We start from the raw sequence: 24,541 nt of genomic DNA on the forward strand, positions 1-24,541 counted from the left end.
CTTTCAGTTTAAACCAATGTGGCAATCGAGGAAAATGTTTACAGATCAGAAAGAGAAATGATAAGCTTAAGCTGGGAAACATAATTCAAAGGTGCAAGTTAGGCCATTTTTTTTAAATGCACTGTTTTAGTTTTAGGTGGCCTTTTCCCGTGATTGCAATATGTGGATACCGGTAATTTTATATTTAGACTTTTTGGAGTTCTTGGTGTTAAGAAGCATAGAGTTTAGCTTTAAATTGTAAATTCTCATTTAGTATATGACATACTAATCTCAATCTCCTTTTCTTCCAGTCCAGGGCATTAGCTTAGACCTGTGCTTGTGGAGCTGAGGCAGAGAACACTGGAAGAAAACCTGGAACAGCCAGGACTTAAAAAGGCAGATGAAGATGCAGTCAGATTACAGTGAAAGAGGGTATATATGTAGTGACTATAATATTTCCCAAAAGCTTACTAAATCCTGATTAACAACAAGGTTTTTCTGGAAGTCAGATTTGTGAACCGTTGCTTCCAAGCAAGCTCTCAGCTTAATTAAGGGCTATTTCTGCTTTTTCATTATGGTTTTTCCCACCTTCCATTCAGATGAGATTTTTAATCACATTTTAGTTGTGCAAGAATGGAGATGTGCTCTCTTTCATAATAATGCTCTGTTCTGGGTCATCTGCCTGGGTAGGAGGCATAATAACGAAAGAGCCTTTATATTTGGAGGCACCCTAAATTATCTTCTAGTTTGCATGTAACAGGTCTTAATCTACGATATGATGACAGGACTTTCAGGTTATATAATAAAATCTAGGTGCTGAATGGAATTCAGAAGCTTTTTGTTCACAATTCTGGACTCAGAATGAACCAGCCTGTAGGGATAGTTAGATATTCTCTCTAATATAAGTTGAAATATCAACCATAACCTGAAGGATTGGTTTACTTTGGTGATACCTCAGCCAGCAAAGACCCCTGGCCTAAAACAAAGAACTATTGGTCAAAAATACATACAGTTGCAAGAAAAAGTATGTGAACCCTTTGGGATTACGTGGAGTTTTGCATGAATTGGCCATAAAATGCGCTCTAAACGTCATGTAAGTCACAACAATAGAAAAACACAGTCTGCTTAAAATACTACTACACAAACATTAGCTGTTGTCATGTTTTAATTGAACGTAAGATGGAAACATTCACAGTGAAGGGTGGAAAAAGTATGTGAACCCCTAGCCTAATGACTTCTCCAAGAGCTAATTGGAGCCAGGAGTGAGCCAACCTTGACTCCAATCAGTGTAATGATATTGGATGTGTTGCTGACAGCCGTCCTGCCCTTTAAGAACACACACCTGTTTTGGGTTTACGGGTCTCAAGAAGCACTGTCTGATGTGAACCATGCCTCGCAGAAAAGAGCTCTCAGAAGACCTACGATCAAGAATGGTTGACTTGCATGAAGCTGGAAAGGGTTACAAAAGTATCTCCAAAAGCCTTGATGTTCATGTGTCCACGGTAAGACAGACTGTCTACAAATGGAGAAAGTTTAGCACTGTTGCTACTCTCCCTAGGCGTGGTCGTCTTGTAAAAATGACTGCAAGAGCACAGTGCATAATGCTTAATGAGGTAAAAAAGAATCCTAGAGTGTCAGCTAAAGACCTACAGAAATCTCTGGCACATGCTAACATTTTTGTTGACACATCTACAATAAGGAAAACATTAAACAAGAATGGAGTAGATGGGAGGACACCACGGAGGAAGCCATTGCTGTCCAAAACAAATATTGCAGCACGTTTGAAGTTTGCAAAAGAGCACCTGGATGTTCCACAGCACTACTGGCAAAATATACTGTGGACAGATGAAACCAAAATTGAGTTGTTTGGGAAAAACACACAACACTGTGTGGAGAAAAAAAGGCACAGCACACCAACATCAAAACCTCATCCCCACTGTAAAACTTGGCGGAGGGAGCATCATGGTTTGGGGCTGCTTTGGTGCCTCAGGGCCTGGACGGATTGTTGTCATTGATGGGAAAATGAATTCCAGAGTTCAGGACATTTTACAGGAAAACATACGACCATCTGTCTGCCAACTGAAGCTCCGCAGAGGATGGGTGATGCAACAGGACAATGACCCAAAGCATACAAGTAATTCAACAAAACAATGGCTTCAACAGAACAGAATACGCCTTCTGGAGTGGCCCAGTCATAGTCCTGACCTCAACCCGATTGAAATGCTGTGGCATGACCTTAAGAGAGCGATTCACACCAGACATCCCAAGAATATTGCTACACTGAAACAGTTTTGTGCAGAGGAGTGGTCCAAAATTACTCCAGATCGTTGTGCAGGTCTGATCTGCAACTACAGGAAACATTTGGTTGAGGTTATTGCTGCCAAAGGAGGGTCAACCAGTTATTAAGTCCAAAGGTTCACATACTTTTTCCACCCTGCACTGTGAATGTTTCCATTTTATGTTCAATTAAAACATGACAACAGCTAATGTTTGTGTAGTATTATTTTAAGCAGACTGTGTTTTTCTATTGTTGTGACCTACATGACGTTTAGAGTGCATTTTATGGCCAATTCATGCAAAACTCCACGTAATCCCAAAGGGTTCACATACTTTTTCTTGCAACTGTAGGTGGCTAGAAAAGATGATAGGAATGCATGTAGACTACAAACTGGAATTATTTCTTTTAGGCATAATATCAGAAAATTATGATAAGGAATGTGTATACTTAATATCAGAAAATTATGATAAGGAATGTGTATACTTAATACTACTATTAATCACTTAGAATACTTTCGAACATGGGAATTTTTTAATAAATGGTTAGAAAAATGGAATAAAGGGTAGGAATGGAAATTGTATTAGTATCAATGCTAAACACATAAACCCAGATAAAGTGTTACTTATTAAATACTAAGAGCCTTGGTGGAGCAGAGGGCTAATGCCTCCTTAAGTAACACCAGCTGCCTGCAATTAGTGCAGGTTCGAGTCCCACCAGGCTCAAGGTTGACTCAGCCTTCCATCCTTCCGAGGTAGGTAAAATGAGGACCCAGATTGTTGGGGGAAATTAAGCTGACTTTGTAATAATGCCGCTTGGGGGGGGGAAAAGCTCTTAATAAGCAGGCATATACATAGAATGAAGGCTATTGCTAAGCACATTGATTTGTGCTTAAATTGTAAACCGCCCTGAGTCTTCAGAGAAGGGCGGGATATAAATGGGATTTAAAAAAAAAGATTGTTACTGTAAAAAATTAATAAAATATACATTAAAATGGGTAAAAGATGATATGGAAAAATTAGATAAAGCTGGGATATAGAATTTGAAACAACTGATAAATGATGAAAATGGATTTTTAATATATTTTGTGTTGAGGGACAAATATTACCTACCAGGTATGACAGTGTTTACCAGTTAATATTTGTTAATAATATTTTCCCCAACTTGTCTTTCATGAATTTATCTAGTTCCATTATAAAGATAATAAAGTGATTATACTAAAGTATAATATATATACCGAAATAAAGAGCTGTGGTGGCACAGTGGTTAGAATGCAGTATTGCAGGCTAATTCTGCCAACTGTCAGGAGTTCGATCCTGACTGGCTCAAGGTTGACTCATCCATCCATCCTTCCGAGGTCAATAAAATGAGGACCCAGATTGTTGAGTGCAATATGCTGACTCTGTACACCGCTTAGAGAGGGCTGTGAAGCACTGTGAAGTGTATACAAGTTTAAATGCTATTGCTACACTATATATGAAAACTGTGTTTCAGATGAAATTCTGACTGTGTGAACATTCAGATGCAATCAAATGAGGCATTAGTACAAGATTATTGCTTTCAAACTGTGGTTTAACTTTTAATAGCCTGTTAAACAAGAGCTTCTAAATCTTCATTAAGAGAAACCAGTCAGAGAGCCCATTAAATACTTTTGAACTTATTTGATGCTGTGGTTCTCCACACCTGATTGTAGTAGGCAATAGGAATAACCTTAAGGGACAGTAGAAAGAGCCATAACGGAAAAAAAAACCAGATAAAAGATCAAAGTAGTATCATTAGCATTCATAACTTATGGTTTCCTAGTCTGATCTACTTCAAAGGGATGGTGTTTATGTAGTAAGTGAACCATTGTATAGGAACTGAGAACAGTTATGCAGGTGAATGAAGTTTATAGTCAAATACCTTTTTTCACTGGATTCATCTCTCCGAACTATATCACAACCTGTCTACTAAAGCTTCTGTACTGTCTGTCTAGAGCAGTGGTGTCAAACTCGCAACATCACATGATATGTTGCGACGCATCGTGACTTTTTTTCCATTGCCGGCAATGGGGTGGGCGCGGTTTCACTATGATGCATCCGGCCCACGGGCCGGAAGTTTGATACCCCTGATTTAGAGCCATGCTAGGGAAATAAGGCACAAAGGGGTTTTGTAGATACTAGCATTACACTGCTTTTGTTGGGCCAAACAATTACAGCTTAACCTGAGATTAAGCCCAAAGTGCCTTTTAAATTGGTTATTGCCCTTGTCTGTAATCTTGTCATGTTGATGGTATAAACAGCATGTGTAAGATTGCGGGAAGTATAACTGGAACATTGGAGCTTTCTGTCTTAGTTCCCCCCCCCCCACACACACACACAGTATTGTTTTCACCCACTGTAGTTTTAGTAAATGAGTGTGCTAAGTGTAAATAGAGATGGAGTCTTTTCTCAAAGGGATTTAGGGATCTATGACAGCGCCAGTTGTGGAGGGAAGTTTATTTGCAAAATGGGTTTTAATTCTGGGTTTAACAGACTATTGAGAATAGTCAGAATTAACCTAACAGTGTGGACACAGTTACCATTTTTCTCATTTCAGTTTTTTCCCCCCTCCACCTTCTATGTAATATCTTTATCTGTAATATGTAATATCTGGTGTAATATCTTTGATATTACAGTTCTCTTTTCTTCCCCAACAACTCCCAATTAGTCTGAACCTTCTTCTTTTCTGAACCTGACAATACAGACCTGCATTCTCCTACTAGCCTTCTTTTTTTGCAAGCCAAAGTAGGATTAAATGTCGGTTGGGTAATGCTTATGCCTGAATTTCAAGTTTGTGCATTCTTTTTTTTTTTAAAAAAAACCTGTTAGGGGAAAATGGAAAAACAGGAGTTCCTCCAGGAACAGCTATTACTATGCAGCCATATACATTTGAATCATATTCTGGCTTTAGGGAATGGCATTTTGCCAAGAACGGCTGTCTTCCGATGTGAGTTGCTTTGCTTTTGCTTTTGCAGAATACATTACTTGTCCTAGTAGGGCTACATTTTGGTGACTCTTGCTCTTTTGCATGACAATTGTTATTAGTTCTTTGGATTTTCAAGCTTATAATACTTTTTTCCTTTTAAGGTGCATAAACTGGATAGCTTCTCCTCTGACCCGGCGCAAGTCCCGACTCGCTCCTTGGTTCTCCAAGGACCTGCGGGAGATGAAGCGCCAGAGAAGGGGCCTAGAGAGCATTTGGAGAGCCAGTCGGTCCGAGTCTGACCGAACACAGTTAAGATCCTTTTCTAGATCCTATCTTGTGGCAATGAGGGTGGCAAAGCACGCCTACTTCACCACCCTCATTGCGTCCGCAGATAATCGCCCGGCCGCCCTATTTAGAGTGGTCCGCTCCCTTTTAAGTCAAGAGACGGGAGAGGACCCCCTACATGGACGGGCTGAGGAATTTAGTAAATATCTGGTGGACAAAATTGCTCAGATTCGGGCTGGTCTGGACTCTGACTGGGCAGTATCTAACGAGAGGAAAACGATGAAGTTGGCCAAGTACATTTGGGAAGAGTTCGATCCTGTGACTCCGGATGAAGTGGACAAGATCATGGGGAAACTAAGTGCCGCCACATGTTTGTTGGACCCGTGTCCCTCCTGGCTAGTCTATGCTTCTCGGGAGGTTACACGAGGCTGGCTCCTAGCAGTTATCAATGCCTCACTGAGTGAAGGGTACTTCCCTGCTGCCTTGAAAGAGGCGGTGGTAAGGCCCCTCCTCAAGAAACCGGCACTGGACCCAGCTGTTTTAAACAACTTCCGTCCTGTCTCCAACCTTCGCTTCCTTGCGAAGGTCGTTGAGAGCGTGGTGGCACGACAGCTCCCTTTGAACCTGGAGGAAGCTGAATATCTAGATCCGTACCAATCGGGTTTCAGACCGGGGCACAGCACGGAGACGGCATTGGTCGCGCTGGTGAATGATCTCTGGCGGGCCCGAGATAGAGGTTATTCTTCTGTCCTGGTCCTATTAGATCTATCAGCGGCTTTTGATACCATCGACCATGGTATCTTACTGCGTCGTCTTGAGGGGCTGGGAGTGGGAGGCACCGTTCTGCGTTGGTTCTCCTCCTACCTCTCGGAACGTTCGCAGACGGTGTTGGCAGGAGGGCAGAGGTCAAGCCCTAGGCCTCTTAATTGTGGAGTGCCTCAGGGTTCGGTGCTCTCGCCCCTCCTGTTCAACATCTATATGAAGCCGCTGGGAGAGATCATCCGTAGCTTCGGGGTGAAATATCATCAATATGCTGATGATACCCAGCTATTCATCTCCACCCCGAACCAACCCAGTGATGCCCTCGATGTGATGTCCCGTTGTCTGGAAGCGGTACAGATTTGGATGGGAGAAAACAGGCTTCGACTCAACCCGGCCAAGACTGAGTGGCTGTACATACCGTCATCTCGTTTAGTCCAAGAGGTTCCATCTCTGACTATAGGAGGAGAGATGTTACCTCCCATTGATAAAGCACGCAATCTGGGCGTCCTCCTAGATTCACGACTCAGTTTTGAAGATCACATTGGAACCGTGGCTAGGGGGGCATTTGCCCAGATTCGTCTTATATACCAATTACGCCCCTTTTTGGACCGAGATGCCCTACGTACAGTCACCCACGCACTCGTTACCTCCCGTATTGATTACTGTAATGCTCTCTACATGGGGCTGCCCTTAAAGACCACCCGGAGGCTTCAGCTGGTGCAGAATGCAGCTGCGCGGGTTGTGATGGGAGCTTCCCGATACTCCCATATTACACCCCTCCTGCGGGAGCTGCATTGGCTACCAGTTGCCCTCCGGGTGAGATTTAAGGTGCTGGTACTTACCTTTAAAGCCCTACATGGCTTAGGTCCGGGATACTTGCAGGACCATCTGCTGCCGGGAACAAATTCCCATCGTCCAGTACGCTCACACAGAGAAGGCCTCCTCAGGGTACCGTCAGCTAGGCAATGTCGGCTGGCGACCCCCAGGGGGAGGGCCTTCTCTGTGGGAGCACCAACCCTATGGAATCAGCTCCCCCCTGAGCTTCGGATAGCCCAAAACCTCCAATCCTTTCGCCGCGGCCTCAAAACACACCTGTTCCACCAAGCTGACCTAGACTGACAGGCATCTTAATTAATTTATATTTAGTATTTTTAATTCATTTTTAAATTCTCTAATTTTTTATTGCACTGATGTTCTCAATTTCATTTATCTTGATTTATGCACTTATTATATGTTTTATTGTGAGCCGCCCTGAGTCCTTCAGGAGATAGGGCGGGATATAAATCCCATCAATAAATAAATAAATAAATATAACTTCTCCAGCGCTCTTTATGTAAGGCCAAACAATTATTAACTAGATTTTGTACCTGTTAGCAGGGCTGTGTCTAATTCTTGGCAGAAAGCAAGAGACTGCTACTGTGATAGTCAGGAGCGTGCAGACTAGAGCAGCACAGCAGTATGTACTGAGAGTAATCTTCTTAGTAGCAGGGTTGTAAATAACTCTTCTTGGCATGCATACACTTGAACACGCACCTATACCCGTAGAGGTGTGTCTCCCTTACACTACAGGCCCACACCCTTTCCCTCCCATTCCCTGGGGCTGCCTGTCACCTGACCCACCAACACTTTCAGTTCTTTGTGTCCTGGCCTAGAAGAAAGTTTTGCTTTGAACATGCCTCAGTTCACTGTAACCAAAGTGGAAGATGAAGAGGGGAAATCAGAAGAGGATGGACAGGCAAGAAGCAGTTCAGGGCAGATCTGGGATCCTAGTGAAATTGCCAGGCAAGGTAAGCAAGTTAAATTGGATAGTTTCTTCCCATTTAATCACAGTTTGCTCTCCTCCCCCAACTTTTTACTTGAGGTCTGGTGATGTTTAATCTGTTTCGTTAGCCCCATTTGCTAGTAAGAACCATGTGCCCAGTTACCCACCTTCTAACAGGGAGAAAGCCCTCTTGTCTCCTTCACTTTCCCCTCACCATCATTTCTTCCCAGTGCACCCTCTGATAGGTTTTTTTTTTTAAAGTCTTCCTGTCTCTCCTCTGGCTTTGTTTAATCCATTAATCGCCTTCTCACTAACATGCCTGAAGCGTGACCTTCAGCCAGGTACTAACTAGCTGTCTAAGGCAAGTTACTAAAGTCGAACAAAACTATAATCTGTGATTAGGGTTTAATTAGGACAGGGGTGGTGACCTGCTTCTTGTTCTCCGGAGGAAATTCTAGCCACACGTATATCCGGGATTCCTGTTCGGTTTCAGCCCTTGAGATAGCACGTGAGTCCAGATCGATGGGAAAAATTGTGGACTGTGAAGCCAGGTTCTCTTCAACATATTATTTTAGGATTACAGCAACAGAGTAGTGTGTCTTGAGACCACATACACAGCTCATTGTTTTTCTGGGCTATGATTTTGGGGGATGTAAACCCAGAGGTAGAATTTAAAACAAATAACGATAAATGCAAATCTATTACATTTGCTTGCTGCCCGACTTCATGACTCTGGCTCAGAATGTTCTCATTCTGCTTCCATTTTAGCATCAAGTGAACCCATTCAGAGATACTATAGATAGTTCTGCTATGGCTCCATCCTAGTGGTGATGAAAACAGATAATACCTATGCCACACTTTTTTTTCTTCTTGAATGGGTTGATAGGTATTTTATTCTCCTTATACTCTCTGGGTTGCATTGTTTATCATTATGTTTTTTCCTGGATTTTTTGTTTAGAAACGTTGAACAGTTGTTTGCTTGTCTTCAGAGTCTTCCCGTGATAATACTTCCTTTTCAAACATACTCTGTTCCATTAATGTTTCCCATCACATTCCAGCCATGCTAAGCCAATCTGATAAATTATTATTATCTTTTTTTCCTTTGGATTCCCTCAACATAAGATTTACTTTTTTGAAGTTTTTCCCCTAATTCTATAAGCCCAGGTCTTTGTTAATCTTAATTACGTTTTATATTTGGATGAAGTTGCTTTGGCTTTTTCCTTCTCTTTGCTTGGGTGTGTGTATCTTCGAGAGTCTGTTTCATGTGATTTGGCCTGAATTGTTTATTGTTACATTACTATGCTGTTACTCAGCATGACCTTGAGTTTGCTAAATTATTTTTTCCCCATTAGGCTACTATTTTCTATGCCATCTTAAAGCTTCCTTGGTGTTGGCACTAACCAAAATTCTTAAACTCTGCCTGGGAAAGCAGTGAAAAGGAATTGACAATTTAAGTGGGAAAAATGGTTAAAAATGACAATTTATTTACTATAGTTGTGGCGTCAAATTATTAGTATTGTTATAAACAGTGCTTTGTTTCATTCTTCCCAATACCCAGCTATAGATTTCATTATTATTCCCATTTTGCAGATAGGAAGCAGCAGGTAGAAAATGTAGACTTGCATAATAACTTTCAGTAATATTTCCCCTATGCCCCCACAGAATTCTGAGCTCTTATAAAGCAGGATTCCTAATCAGAGATATGGAAGATGCAAGTCTGAGAGTATATAAGCTGATAGGGTAAAACCATTCAGGTTCAATAAGCTTTACTTCCACTTTACTCTAATGTGACTTAGAAAGCATCACTGGCTTAGAGAAAGCATATATATTCTTGGTTTTCCTTCCTATTTGGAAAGAACACAATCTCATAACCCCAAACAAATTAATTTGCAAGATTTCTTTATGAAAGGGTAGATGAGAAGAAGGAACTTGGAATAGATTTTGCAGCACTCCTCAGAAAGAATGGAAGTTGAGTTTACCCCATGGTGTTTCTTCTATATGAACAATTAATTACATGGAGGAAATGCACATATCAGAAAGGTATAACAGAAATTAAAACTCAACAGAAGGGTTTGTTCTATTGCACAATATTCTAAACTGCAGCTGTTAACCTAAATAAAACTTAATATGTCCTATCACCTCGTCAGTCACCCAGAATAGTATTTCTGTCTTTGGTTTGGCCTCCTGCATACGTCCCTCTTTCCCTCAGAAGATTCCTACACAGCCCAGAAAGTTCGTTCTTAGCTATGTATCTGGCTGTAAAAGTCTGGATGCTGTCTGGTAAAAAGTTGCTCTCTTTGCAGTATGTCCATTCTTTGTGCCTCCATTCTTCCACAGGTAACAAAGAAGGAAAGCACAAAGAAAAAAGCTTTTTAACAATAAGTGTTAAGAAAGTAACTAGTGGGTTTCTGTGCCTGCAGAGGCCAAAACTACTGCCTTAACTGCCTTCACACCACTCGGTCTAAGATACTGTATTCAGAAGAGAAGCCTATTAAGGTTAAATCTCTTAGGCTGAGTAATCTGTTTATGCCCTAAGTATAATAATCCTAAATCGAATCATTTCTATGATCTCCAGAAATGCAATCTTCTATATAGATTTCGTTTTCCTGCTGGTGATGAGGAAACACACATACCTACACACCATGCCCCAGAAACTTATTCTAAGTTAGATTTGATGTGTAACCAGGCACCTTCCTTGTTGGAAGTGCCCCAAATCCGTTTAATCTCTACTTATCCTCCTCGACACTTTAAATTGCTTTGCCAAGGCAAGGAGCAGAAATAATTATGTGCAGACTCAAGAGTCATCCAGTGGTTTTGCTGCTGGGGACCAAACTATGCTAGCTGGTCAAGGAAGATTGCCAGTGCTAGAGTGTTTGACAGCCATGAAGATACGCTCGTGAATGGATATGAAGTATTTTGGTTTGATATTTCATCAACTAGTCCACAGGTCTGCAACCCGTGGCTCCGGAGCCGCATGCGGCTCTTTCAGCCGTCTCCTGCGGCTCCCAGTCCTCTGCCATGTGCAGTCCAAAAAAAAAAAGTGGGACTAAAAAAGTTCAATCAATTCAAATATGCAGGGTAGGTGCATATCTCGCCTTGGCTCCACTCTTCAGTCACACCCTGTTCTGCGCATGCGCGCATGTACGCACATGCGCACACATTTTTTGCGGCTCCCAGTTTTTCCTTTTGTGAGGGAACTGGTTCCGAGTGGCTCTTTCACTGTTTCGGGTTGCTGACCTCTGAACTAGTCCCTCCTTTTTCAAATGATTTGAAAATGTTGGTTAATGTTGGCTTGCTGGAATCATGGCCTGCAGTCTATACAATCTGAGCATTGTTCCTATCGGAAACCAACCCACAAACTCAGAGAACAAACCACCCTCATCCTACACTCGAGCTACAGATATTCGCCACTGTTGCAAATTGTTCTTATTGCTGCCAATTAATTAATTGATTAATTAATTAATCAAATTTATTTGCAGCCTGGTACAGTCTCAGCAGCTGTATAGAATTTACTCATGAATGTGTTTTCACTTTGGGAAAAAAATAGCCCAAATTATTTTCTCTTTCCCTGCCATTTAAAAAAAAATATGGGTACAGTAAAACCTCATTTTAACAGATAGTTTGGGGAAAGGTGTTCATTAAATCCGTAAGCATGAATTTATCATTTTCATCAATTAATTGACGTAAATGGTTTGATTAATGTGCAACAAGCACTTGGTTTAATGCACATTACTTCCTTAAATGGTGATGAATTCTGGATTAACATATGTTCTGTCAAAGATCTATTAAACTAAAATTTTACTGAAATTGTATTGGTTCTCATTTTTATTATATTCAGCGGACACCCTTTACCAGGCTCACAAGACATATTTTAAATATTCAATAAAATGAAAATATGATTAAAAATAATAAACAATTTTGACCCTCAAAAGAACAACACCAGCATTTGTGAAGTCAAAATTGCAACAACAGTAAGGTAAAGAAGATTTTGACCACATTCCTAAAAGTTACCAATGGCAGACTTCCTCTGGAGAAAGTTAAATAGAAGAGAAGAGAAGAGGAAGGGACCTTGGAGGTCTTCTAGTCCAGCCCCCTGCTCAAGCAGGAGAACCTATACAGCTTCCAATATACCATTCCAAGTTCCAAGATTTGCTGTTCTAAAAGCATTTCAGATTGTTTAAGTAATTGTCTGTGTTGCTGTTTCCAAAACACTTGAACAGACCTTTGTATAAGTGTCTTAAATTTGCTTGCCAGTTTATTCCAGCTACCTGATAACAGTGTATAATATAGAAATCTTTCATCTGACTGATAGTATATACCATTCCTGATCTCCTTCCTTGCATTATTTTTAACGTGATTTTTTTAACAGCCTTGTTAAAAACATCCAGTTTTGATTTGACTTTAGCAGATTTGTACATAATTGGCTCTGTCTTAATGATGGACATTTAGATAATGATGGACATTTAGACCTTCATTATATCTGAATGCATTTAAGGCAAAACAAATCTTACGTTATCCTAGAGCCTGTAAGTCACTAGAAAAAGAAATAGGCTTAGCAGGCCATCATTTTCCTGTTTCCATAAACAAGAAAATTAAAAACAAAAAAACAGGAAGCTGATCTTGAATCATGCCCATATCAGCTGCATCGATTAAATGAGAGAGCAAGAAGAGAGGGAATTTTCAGTTTTATGGGCAACGTAGGCAAAATTCAAGGACAAAATGATTAGGCAATCATTTATATTTGTTAATTGTTTATGTTTGCATAATCCTGGGTTTATTTCAATTTGAACATGTGCTGCTAAGCAATTAGAATTTTACATTACCAGTCTCATAATCTTGCAAGAGTCCAAACTCCCTCTTCTAATTTTTTTAATTTAATTTTAATTCCATTTATATCCCGCCCTTCTCCGAAGACTCAGGGCGGCTTACAAGCTTAGCAGTAGCCTTCATTCTATGTATATGCCTGCTTATTAGGGCTTTCACACACACACCAAGCGGCATTATTACAAAGTCAGCTTAATTCCTTTCCTACGTATTTAATAGTCCTGCTCCATCAGGAAGTCACAGAGTAATATAATAATAATAATAATAATAATAATAATAATAATAATAATAATAATAATAATAATAATAATAATAATAATAATAATAATAATAATAATAATAATAATAATAATTTTATTTGTATACCGCCCTTCTCCCGAAGGACTCAGGGCGGTGAACAGGGCAAACATATAAAAATACAAGAATACAAACATTAAAAGAGAAACAGGGTGCCCAGAAACTAACAACAATGAATTAAAATACATTAAAACAATGTTAAAATCCAAACCCATCACCCATCAGGCCAGGCCGGCTTGTTCAAACAAGTAGGTCTTCAGTACAGGAAAGATGGTCAGCCTGTGATCATCCAGGCCTAATTGAAGTGCATTCTTCATTTAGCCATAATTCAAGATGGCCTGTTGTGAAGGATGTTGAAGTTCAGCAATATTTGGAAGGCCATTGAGGAAAACTTATCGTTTAGGCTAACACAGGGGTCGGCAACCTCGGCTCTTTTATGACTCGTGGACTTCAACTCCCAGAATTCCTGAGCCAGCATAGCTGGCTCAGGAATTCTGGGAGTTGAAGTCCACGAGTCATAAAAGAGCCGAGGTTGCCTACCCCTGGGCTAACAGAAGAATGACGTATGATTCCTTCCTTTCTATAACTCTCTCAGGCTTATTCCGGAATAAGCCAGAGAGAGTTACAGAAAGGAAGGAATCGTACTTCATTCTTCTGTTAGCCTATTATTTTTTTCACTCACGGGTGCCCCCCCCACCCCCCACCCCGTCCTATCTATTATCACCCTGGCCCCTTGGATTACAATGTGACACCAATTGTGGGTGGGTGGAAAAAGGGAAGGGTAGTTCTGTACAGTGGCTTCTAGTCTCGATGCTTTGTTTAGTGATTTGCCGCTGTTGGTTTAAAACCACAGAGTAGGGTTCCCTGATGAGTTACTTCATGCTTTTCGTCAGGTTGATTACAGTTGTTGAGGGAAAGGGGAAAGTACCTTTTAAAGAAATCCTGGGAAGTTTGGGGACAAAACAGTTCGTTTTATTCTCCCATTCTCTTTATTTTGCTATTCATTTTTTCCCCTCCATATTCTGCTTGATTTTTCAGATGTGAGTCAAATTTCCATCACAGGGGAACAATGTCACCTCTTAGGTACAGTATCGCAGAGGACCTTTATGTGTGTTTGGTCGCATGTGTGTTTGTGGTAAATGTATGTTATCATGTTATTAACAGATACAGTTGATGTGGGGCTGAGGGTACACATCTCGGTTGGCTGAAGCTGTATAGGTGGATAGAAGGAAGTTGAGCGTGTGTATCTGTGTGTGTATGTAGGAGTGTGTATTTTTGTGTCTGAGAGAGAGATAATATTGTGCAGTGCAGTCTTCATCAATAGAACTCATAAATTTTCCAGTAATGAGAAGCTTGCTCTTTAATAGATGTCTTTATAAATGTCTGTTTTGTTGGTTGATTATATTCTTTAAAGGAGCAGTGTAACTTTTTAGTTGCTTGGGTTATATTCTCATGAAAAGACAGTGGTCATACTGATAGAGGTAATATAACCTAAACCTAAAGAAAGCAAGATGATGAATACCTTTTCTAGATTATCTCCTGCTTTAGCATTTGTAAAAATACAGACATGCTTCTTCCTGGTCAACTTATTTTTGTAGCATTTGGATTCAGGTTAACTTTGTTTCAACACAAAATAGCTCTTAACTCTCCAAATTCATTTACTTAGTCAATTATAAAAACCTCATTAAGCATACAATTAAATAAAAAAAAAATTATTAAAAACAATAACAGTGTTGACAATGCCATTCCTTCTGCAAGGAAGGAAGAACTTAGACCAAGGGAAAATTACAGATAGTCTGTGACTTACAACAGTTGATTTAGTGACTGTTGAATGTTACAACAGCACTGAAAAAGTGACTTATGACCATTTTTCACACTTATGACCATTGCAGCATATTCATAGTTACTTGATCAAAATTCAGACACTTAGCAGCTGCTTCATATTTATGACGGTTGCAGTGTTGAGGGTCATGTGATCAGCTTTTGCAACCTTCTGACAAGCAAAATCAATGGGGAAGCCAGAGTCACTTAACAATAGTGTTACTAATTTAACAGCTGCAAAGGTTTCCCCTAACAACTGTGGCAAGAAAGGTTTTAAAATGGGGCAAAACTCACTAAACAAATGTTTCACTTGGCAGCATAAATTTTGGGCTCAATTGTGATCGTACCTTGAGGACTACCTGCATTCTACTGTTCTATAGATTACCATAGGTAATTTAAAATCAGGATGGCTATCAGAGATTTGGGGTTGTTGAAACAGGATCAACATGCTTTTGAAAGATCAAGGAGTCCTGCATCTTCAGTCTGGGAAAACTGACTGGGTAAACAGTAGCAGATGATTATCTATCTGTGTTTGTAGGATTCCAGAGATACAGAATCAACAAAACCATATCAGCAAAATACCCTGGAACTGTTTGTTCCAGTATGCTGAGAATGTTACCTTAGGATAACAATTCAGTGAAAGCTCATTCTTACTTCATTTAATAGATTCTACATACTCTGAAAGCAGAATTCAGAACACAGAATTCTATACCATCCCTTCATTCCCCTAAAATGGGGTGAGTCGTCCATTTTCCCTTTCCTATATTTAGCTGGCCAATTAACAGGCTATTTACGAGCCTTTTATGAGGTAGATAGATAGATAGATAGATAGATAGATAGATAGATAGATAGATAGATAGATAGATAGATAGATAGATAGATAGCCTTTATTGTCATTTTTTTAATGTGGGCACAATGACAAGACATTAAAAATGAAATTTAGTTGCTTGCTCTCAAAGTTTACACATACACAACACACATTAAAGCACCCTGTTTACAACATATGTATAGACCTACACCCTTACATATCAGTAAAATATTAATCACTGTCCATCTTGAATACATAACGAAAGGAGGAAGCTTGAGAGTTCACAAGTCGAAGCTGTATGGAACAAAACTGGCTGAATCTGGATGTTCTGCTTCGGATACCACGGAGCCTCCTCCCAGAAGGTAACAAGGAAAACAGGTTGTGAAGAGGATGTGTAACGTTCCAGACAATCGTGCGGACCCTGCTCAAGCAATACTTAATGTGCTATCCTGGATGGAAGGGAAAGAACTGCCAATAATATTTTCAGCCATCCTCACCACTCCCTGCACCGCCTTCCTGTCTGAAGCAGTGATGCTTCTAAATCAGACTGATGCTGTATGACGGGATGCTCTTGATCGTCCCTCTGTAGAAAGTGGTAAGGATAGGGGAAGGAAGATACGCTTTTCTCATGCAACGCAGAAAATGCAGCGGTTGCTGTGCCCGCTTCACCAGTGTCTTGCTGTTGAGTAACCAAGCCAGCCCACTCCTTAGCTGCACACCCAGGAATTTGATGCTGGTAACCATCTCCACAGGTGAATCATTAATGCACAGAGAAGTGTGGCTGTGCCTGCCTTTTTTGAAATCGACAATGATCTCTTTGGTTTTTCCAGGATTTAAAACTAGGAGAGAGAAACATTAGCATTTTGACTTTATTACAGGTAGTCCTCGACTTACAATAGTTCACTCAATGACCATTCAAAGTTATGACACAGAAAATAATGACTTATGACCGTTTTTCACTATTACGACTGTTGCCGCATCTCCATGGTCACATGATCGAAATTCAGGCACTTGGCCACTGACTCGTATTCCGTATCTGAAATCTGTTGAGAAAGTCCCAGCAATAAATTGAGAACCAGTATATATCTATAATTTGTGATTTGCTTCTGTTTGGAAGATCACCAACCATAGTCAGCATCTTTTTACTGATTGCCTGTTCTGAGGCAAGAGATATGAATAAGAGATTTTTCTCTCAAATGATGTTTGTGTAACATGTGTTGGTGTATACAAGGAGTCCAGAAACCGACATAAGCTAATGTTTGGAAAATGGGTAGAAAGTTTCAACCTTCTGTTTGGATGATTGTATTGGGAGAATGAAAGACAATTATTAGTTCAGCACATAAGAAGAGGCTGGGAGTGTGAGAATTTCCTTTTGAAAAAGGTACCAATCTGATTCTTTTGAAAAATATTACACAATAAGTAATTTTAGAGTGTCTTACTTGAAATGCCTTATTTCCAAAGATAGTTTCTCTTGCCTTCATCATCATGGATTAAAGTTTACAAAAATGTAGAAAGTATGTAAAATTGTAAAAATCACTATAAATGGACTTTAAAGAAACAGCATTTACTTCACTGATTTGGTTTTTAAGTGCCTCTTTCTCCCTCAAAGTTGATCTTAAATTTTCCCCTGAGAAGACTGTTCATAATTAAGACTTTTAGAGAAGAATTTGGCACAAGAATCTGTATCCTTGAAAATTATATATGAACCGCTTTCAAGAATCTGCCATCTTAATAAACGAATCAGCTGCAGCTGTGAAGCCTGTTATCAGTGTCTTTGTGGATGAATTTAAAATTAAAGAATGAGGTCACAGAACCTTGCAGATAAGATTTTAGAACTTGGCTGCCTGTCTTTCAGTCCATTCCTCCATGAAGCTCCAGAGAAGAAGAGCTGGGTGATGTTAGACAGTTCTCCAAGATTAAAAAACAAGTGTGCACTGGCCAGCAACATTGGTTAAACAGAATCTTGGCATTGTACAATGGAGTACATGCACACTCACAATCTGAGATGTGGTAGGTTAACTCCTCTTGCTGTCCCAAGTGTGGTCCCTGCTGCGAAAACCTCCCACAGTCTTGTGGGGTGAAGGGGTTTGTCATTGCCACCATCCCTGTTACAAAAATAAAATAAAATAATCTCTGTCTTCCTTTATTCCAAAGAAGACAAGCATCCCTGCTCTTTCGGAGCTAAGAAAAGGTCCAGGATGTGCTATATAAGCTAAATTTCCGATTAGAACGAGATTACTGATTTCGGAAAAGAATGCAAATTATTTATAAAGGGGTTTAATAATTGAGGAACCCGTTTACCATCAAAAGGACAATGGGGAAAGAAAGAAGGAAATTCAGATTATTGTTAGCAGCAGAGGGCTTCTAACAGTTCACCTGAGAAAGGGGGGAAAACCTTGCTCCTGATTGGTTGCACAGAGTTTGAATTTCCAAGACTTTGGTGGTCTGTTCCCTTTGTTTGTCAGGGGTGTCAAACTCGCAACGTCATGTGATGTGTCGCGATGTATTGCAACTTTTTTCCCCATTGCTGGCAATGGGGTGGGCCCAGTTTCACTACGATGCATCCGGCCCGCGGCAGTTTGACACCCCTGGTCTAGATTGATAAATTTAGTTTATTATTTTCTCCCCTTATTTCTCTCTGCCTGTTCTTTATGACACATATCCACCCTAAGAATAATAGAAATTGGTTCCTGAAAGATATTTCTTTTTATCGGCTGAGCAAGAAAAGTGCTTAACGGTCCTGCAGCAAAGATTTATTCTGATTGTTCCTGTAGAGATAGAGCTGCATGGTACAGAGCTGGAGAAACAGATTTGGGCTAATCTTTCTCTTAAGCCAGGGGTGTCAAACTCACTTTCACTGAGGGCCGCATCAGCATTGCGGTTGCCCTCAGGGGGCCGGGTGGGTATGGCCAGGGTGGGCGTGGCCTACTGAGTGGGCGTGGCTAGAATGCGTATGGCCTTCTGGGTGGGCGTGGCCAGCTCTACATCGTTCGCATCAAGGGTGCCTATGGGGTCCTGGGCAGGAGTGGGACAGATCTGAGGGTCTCTGGCAGAAGGAGGGTCTCTGGGCCAGGGCCAAGGCAGTGGGGGCCGTTCCCTCACTGTTTCCAGGATGGCCGCATGAAACCACTTTGCGGGCCGAATCCGGCCCCTGGGCCTTGTGTTTGACATGTGTCTTAAGCCATGCTTTCTTTTCCACATTCCAGATCCTGGACACAAGAAGGATTCCCATGCATTTCTTAACAATATCAACTATGAAGGAGGCGACGAATGCTTTGACAAGAATTTGGCACTCTTTGAGGTGAGATCACTGCTTGTTGCCATCGGTTCACTTTTGTTTCCCACTTCCACCATATACAGGTAGTCCTTGACTTACAACCACAGTTGAGCCCCACATTTCTGTTGCTAAGTGAGATATTTGTTAAATGAATTTTGCCCAATTTTTCAACCTTTCTTGCCACAGTTGTTAAGTGAATCACTGCAGTTGCTAAGTTAGTAACACGGTTCTTAAGTGAATCTGGCCTTCCCATTGACTTGGCTTGTCAGAATGTTACAAAAGGTGATCACATGACCCTGGGACACTGTGACCGTCATAAATGTGAACCAGTTGCCATGATGAGGTGACCATGGGGATGCTGCAACGGTCGTAAGTGTGAAAAATGGTCATCAGTCACTTTTTTCAGTGCTGTTGTAATTTTGGTCACTGAATGAACTGTTGTAAGTCGGAATACCTATACTTTCTATACCAATCTATGTCTGTATTCTTTCCTCCTTGTACCCTGTAATATAGGTTATGCATAAAAGCATACATCTTAATTCAAGTTTCTGGGCTTTTACAAGTCCGTAGAAAAAGTGTAGTTACTCTTAATTCTGCATGTTGAAAATTTTCCACCTGTCTTTTTTAAAGGATTTTGTTGTTGTTAGTTGCGAAGTCGTGTCCGACCCATTGCGACCCCATGGACAACGTTCCTCCAGGCCTTCCTGTCCTCTACCATCTTCTGGAGTCCATTTAAGCTCACGCCTCCTGCTTCAGTGACTCCATCCAGCCACCTCATTCTCTGTCGTCCCCTTCTTCTCTTGCCCTCAATCTTTCCCAGCATTAGGCTCTTCTCCAGTGAGTCCTTCCTTCTCATTAGGTGGCCAAAGTATTTGAGTTTTAGCTTCAGGATCTGGCCTTCTAAAGAGCAGTCAGGGTTGATCTCCTCTAGGACTGACCGGTTTGATCGCCTTGCAGTCCAAGGGACTCACAGGAGTCTTCTCCAGCACCAGAGTTCAAAGGATAGTAATTTTAAAAACATTTTGGAAAGGGAGGCCAATCTTGTTTTTTGAGTTTTCTGAAAGTCTGAGGAAGATACAATGAAGATGCAAAACAGGAAAGATTTGTGAACACATAAGTCTGTAGAATAACTAGCTTGTTCATAGTCCACTCTTGTTTCTTTTGGCTTCCATCCTTCATCGCTACTTTCAATCCTTCATTGATTTTTTTTTCCTTCATCCATCTCAAAGGGACTTTTCATTGAAACTCGCTCTCATGTCTACTGTCTTCTTGTCCCACTTTGCAGGAGGAGATGGACACCCGACCCAAAGTGTCTTCTCTGCTCAATCGAATGGCCAACTACACCAACTTGATGCAGGGAGCCCGTGAACACGAGGAGGCAGAGAGTGTCCCTCCAGGCAAGAAAAAAATCACCAAGGTAAGAAATGGCACCAAGAAGGTTTATGGGAGACATCTTGAAATGAGGGAAAGAAAATGTGTTTAAGATCAGAATTGAAAGAATTAATATTTTCCTCCACGATTATTTCCCAAAGGTCCTTTTTCAGGAGGCAACTGGACTTTCTTGTTTTTCTTTGAAGTTGTTTCGTTTCTCATCCAAGAAGATTCTTCAGCTCTGACTGGATGGTGGGGCATTCTTTTAGTGAGGGTTAGCGAGGTGATCCTGAGGACACAGATAAGCCTCCAGGAGCTTGAACAATTTGCTAAAAGAATGCAAATGACCAGCTATCTGCAAGAAGTATAAATCCTTCCATTCCCCACCATCCAGTTGGAGCTGAAGAAGAAGCTTGGATGAGAAGCGAAATGTCTTTAAAGAAAAACATGGAAGTCCAGTTGCCTCTTGAAAAAGCATCTTTGGGACAACCATGACCTGGATGACAGTCTCAGAATAGAATAGAGAAGAGTAGAACAGAACAGAACAGAACAGAACAGAACAGAACTAGAGAAGTCTACAGTCCTAAACATTTGACTTTCTCAAAATATGCTCTGGGCTTCTTAGAGAAGCGTTCATTTTTGTATGCTCTGGAAGAAACATTTCTAAATCCTTGACTTTTACATGTAATTTTTGAGACTTAAATAAGTAGGATTAGATTAATAAGTTGGCAGAGATACATTTTTTTTCGTTTTGTTTTATATGCCTCATGCATACAAGCTTTACTGACCTTTCCAGACTTTCTGAGAATTTCAGCTTCCTCAGAAGCTTCACTTTGGTAGATCTTAAACATTACCTCGAAACTGATTACGCCCAGTTGACTTACTGATATTCACTTAACCCCTGTGGCAGGAAAGGTCATGAAATGGAGCAAAATTCACTTAACAAATGTCTCACTTAGCAACAGAAATTCATTCCATTGAATCAGCAGCTAGGAAAATACTTGTCACCTATCCTGAACTCAGAGAACAGATTAACCTGGATATTACAGTTAATGACTCTTGAGAAGTGGGCAGGATCAAAGAATAGAGAAATTACAAGTTTTCATTGTATAGGTAATCCTCAACGATCACACCTGAGCCCAAAATTTCTGTTGCTAAGTGAGACATTTGTTAAGTGAATTTTGCTCCATTTCATGACCTTTCCTGCCACAGGGGTTAAGTGAATTACTGCAGTTGTTAAATTAGTAACACAGTTGTGAAGGGAATCTGGCTTCCCTATTAACGTCGCTTGTCAGAAGGTCGCAAAAGGTGATCACAGGTGACCCCAGGACACTGCAACCGTCATAAATATGAACCAGTTGCCAAGTGTCTGAATTTTGATCACATGACCATAGGGATGCTGTAATGGTTGTGTGAAAAATGGTCATAAGTCACTATTTTCAGTGCCGTTGTAACTTTGAAGGATCACTAAACGAACTCTTGTGAGTTTAGGACTGCCTGTATAGAGATGTTGGGAAGCTTGACCTTAACCCTCTGCCTGTCCTTCTACTAGATTCCACAGATGGGCACCTTCATGGGAGTCTACCTGCCTTGCTTGCAGAACATCTTCGGAGTGATTCTTTTCTTGCGTCTTACTTGGGTTGTGGGTACAGCTGGTGTGCTGCAAGCCTTTATCATTGTCCTTATTTGCTGTTGCTGTGTAAGTTACCCTGTCTGATCAAATTAGTATCACACTATGTTACTGCAGTCTTCGGTATAGAGGAAGGCTGGGGGGCGGGAGAGGGGGTGGAGAGAAGAAGGAAACCTCTGATCTTGAGGAAGGAGAAATTACATTCACTCATTTTAGTATCCCATGGCTGAAATGCCAGTACAAAAATAATATTCTTTGTAAAAAAGGTAAAGGTAAAGGTTCCCCCGCACATGCGTGCTAGTCGTTTTAGGGGCCGGTGCTCATCTCCATTTCAAAGCCGAAGAGCCAGCGCTTGTCCGAGGACGTCTCCGTGGTTATGTGGCCGGCATGACTAGACGCCAAAGGCGCACGGAACACTGTTACCTTCCCACCGTAGTGGTCCCTATTTTTCTACTTGCATTTTTTACGTGCTTTCGAACTGCTAGGTTGGCAGAAGCTGGGACGAGTAACAGGCGCTTACTCTGTTACGCAGCACTCGGGATTCGACCCGCCAAACTGCCGACCTTCTGATCAACAAGCTCAGCGTCCTAACCCACTGAGCCACTGCGTCCCTATATTCTTTGTAGATGTAGTCAATTGTTGTGTTGAGATCATTGGTGATCTTTATTTCTATATCTATTCTTTGGTTAACCTGTTCCTACATTTTTGAAAATGTCCATCTTCCCACCTGACTAAAGCCATTTTGCTCACTTCCGCCTTGGCATTTTGTCCTCATTACCCATAATAATAAAGAAAACTAAAGGGAGAATTATCAAAATATAAAACTGAATGGGGTGGGAAAAAGCAAATCTAGGTTTGTCAAAATAATAGCCAAATGTTATAAGCTCTGTTAGTGACTTTTAACACATTGCAAGCTAAGAACCTGCAACTGCCTGTATTTATCTCCTAAATTACTTAGGCTGTCTGTTTCTCACCTCCTCCTTAGACATTGCTAACAGCCATCTCCATGAGCGCCATTGCCACCAATGGAGTTGTGCCTGGTAAGCGCTAACTTTTTAAAAATCTCCCACATGCCTTCAAATCCGATCATGTTCAATGTCTTCCTGAGTGCTCCCCTCTCAGAAATCTGATTAGTTGATATGGAGAATGTCCCCACTTTCACAAAGCATGGAATTCTTTCTCTAACCATGGTTATAGCAATAGCTCTTAGACTTAAATACCACACTATAGTGCTTTATAGCAGGGGTCCCCAACCCCCAGTTCGTGGGCCTGTACCAGGCCGCAGCATGCCAGCAACCGGTCTGCAGAAACAAGCAAAGCCCCATCCATGGGATTCAGGCGGCACACAAAATCATGCACCCTCCGGTCCACGGATAAACCTCTCTCCATCGAACCAGTCCTTGGCGCCCAAAGGATTGGGGACCTCTGCTTTACAGCGTTCTCTGAACGGTTTACTGTGTCAGCATATTGCCTCCAAATATCCGACCTCGGAGGGATGGCAGGCTAAGTCAACCTTGAGCAGGTCAGGATCGAACTGTAGACTGTGAACAGAGTTAGCCTACAATACTGCGCCACCAGGGCTCCCTAGTGTTATTTGTCCTTTGGGGGCTGATTTTTGTTCTGCTGTTGGTTTGTTTTTGAAAGCCACAGGCAGGTCCTTCTGAAAAGGTGAGGGGGTTGGAATGAGTAAGAAAGCAGGGATAATATGATTTCCCCTCTGCAGCTTCTGCCATGAGCTTCTTTGTCGCCTCTCTGCAGCTGGAGGGTCATACTTCATGATTTCACGAGCCCTGGGCCCTGAGTTTGGAGGAGCTGTAGGACTCTGCTTCTATCTCGGCACTACCTTTGCTGCTTCAATGTACATCTTGGGGGCTATTGAAATCTTCCTGGTAGGTATTCAGTGCCCCATAGGAGAACCCATAAGATATAAGACGGTGTTGTAGCTCTGAGGTGTAAGTCCTGTCACTCGGCTACAGCTCCTCTGAGAAGCAGGAGACTGCGGATCGGAGTGTCTCTTGCTACCATCGTGCCAACCCCCACATCTTTTTTTATTTTCACTCCTCTGACTAGGCCGAAGGTGACGTGTGACTCATTCTTGCCTCCTCTCAGATGTACATTGCCCCCAAGGCAGCCATCTTCCACAGCGATGATCCCCTGAAGGAGCCGGCAGCCATGCTGAACAACATGCGGGTTTATGGCTCGGCCTTCCTGCTGCTTATGGTGCTGGTGGTATTTGTGGGAGTGCGTTACGTGAACAAGTTTGCCTCTCTTTTCCTTGCCTGCGTCATCGTCTCCATTCTGGCTATTTACAGTGGTGTCATCAAGTCCTCCTTTGCACCTCCTGATTTTCCGTAAGTTACTAGCATACTCTGAAGTGGCTAACCAAACTCCCTTTGAAATCCCCACCATCCTGCCCCTAAAGGAGTTGGGAAATATAGAATGGCCAGCAGAAGGGCTCGTTGCCTTGGAAGAGTGAGGAAGATTCTCAGGGATGACTCACACCC

General features: G+C 41.4%; 1 protein-coding gene across 7 annotated transcripts in view; it reads left to right on the plus strand.

Moving 5' to 3' along the window:
• Window positions 1-24,541, plus strand: part of LOC308676560 (solute carrier family 12 member 6) — a 68,038-nt gene that overhangs the window by 25,612 nt on the left and 17,885 nt on the right. For 3 of the 7 annotated variants that reach the window (XM_081342428.1, XM_081342430.1, XM_081342429.1), the window contains exons 3-9: window positions 14,169-14,213; window positions 18,966-19,060; window positions 20,322-20,453; window positions 21,960-22,106; window positions 23,023-23,077; window positions 23,796-23,926; window positions 24,147-24,388. In XM_081342428.1, coding sequence (XP_081198554.1) covers window positions 14,169-14,213; window positions 18,966-19,060; window positions 20,322-20,453; window positions 21,960-22,106; window positions 23,023-23,077; window positions 23,796-23,926; window positions 24,147-24,388 — 847 coding nt within the window. Of the gene's footprint in view, window positions 1-7,846; window positions 8,035-14,168; window positions 14,214-17,614; window positions 17,770-18,965; window positions 19,061-20,321; window positions 20,454-21,959; window positions 22,107-23,022; window positions 23,078-23,795; window positions 23,927-24,146; window positions 24,389-24,541 lie in introns of those variants that run through there. The other 4 variants (XM_081342431.1, XM_081342432.1, XM_081342434.1 and 1 more) reach the window with 3 other exon arrangements.

This window comes from Vipera berus (assembly GCF_964194415.1).
Source record: "Vipera berus genome assembly, chromosome: W".
Lineage (NCBI taxonomy): Eukaryota > Metazoa > Chordata > Lepidosauria > Squamata > Viperidae > Vipera > Vipera berus.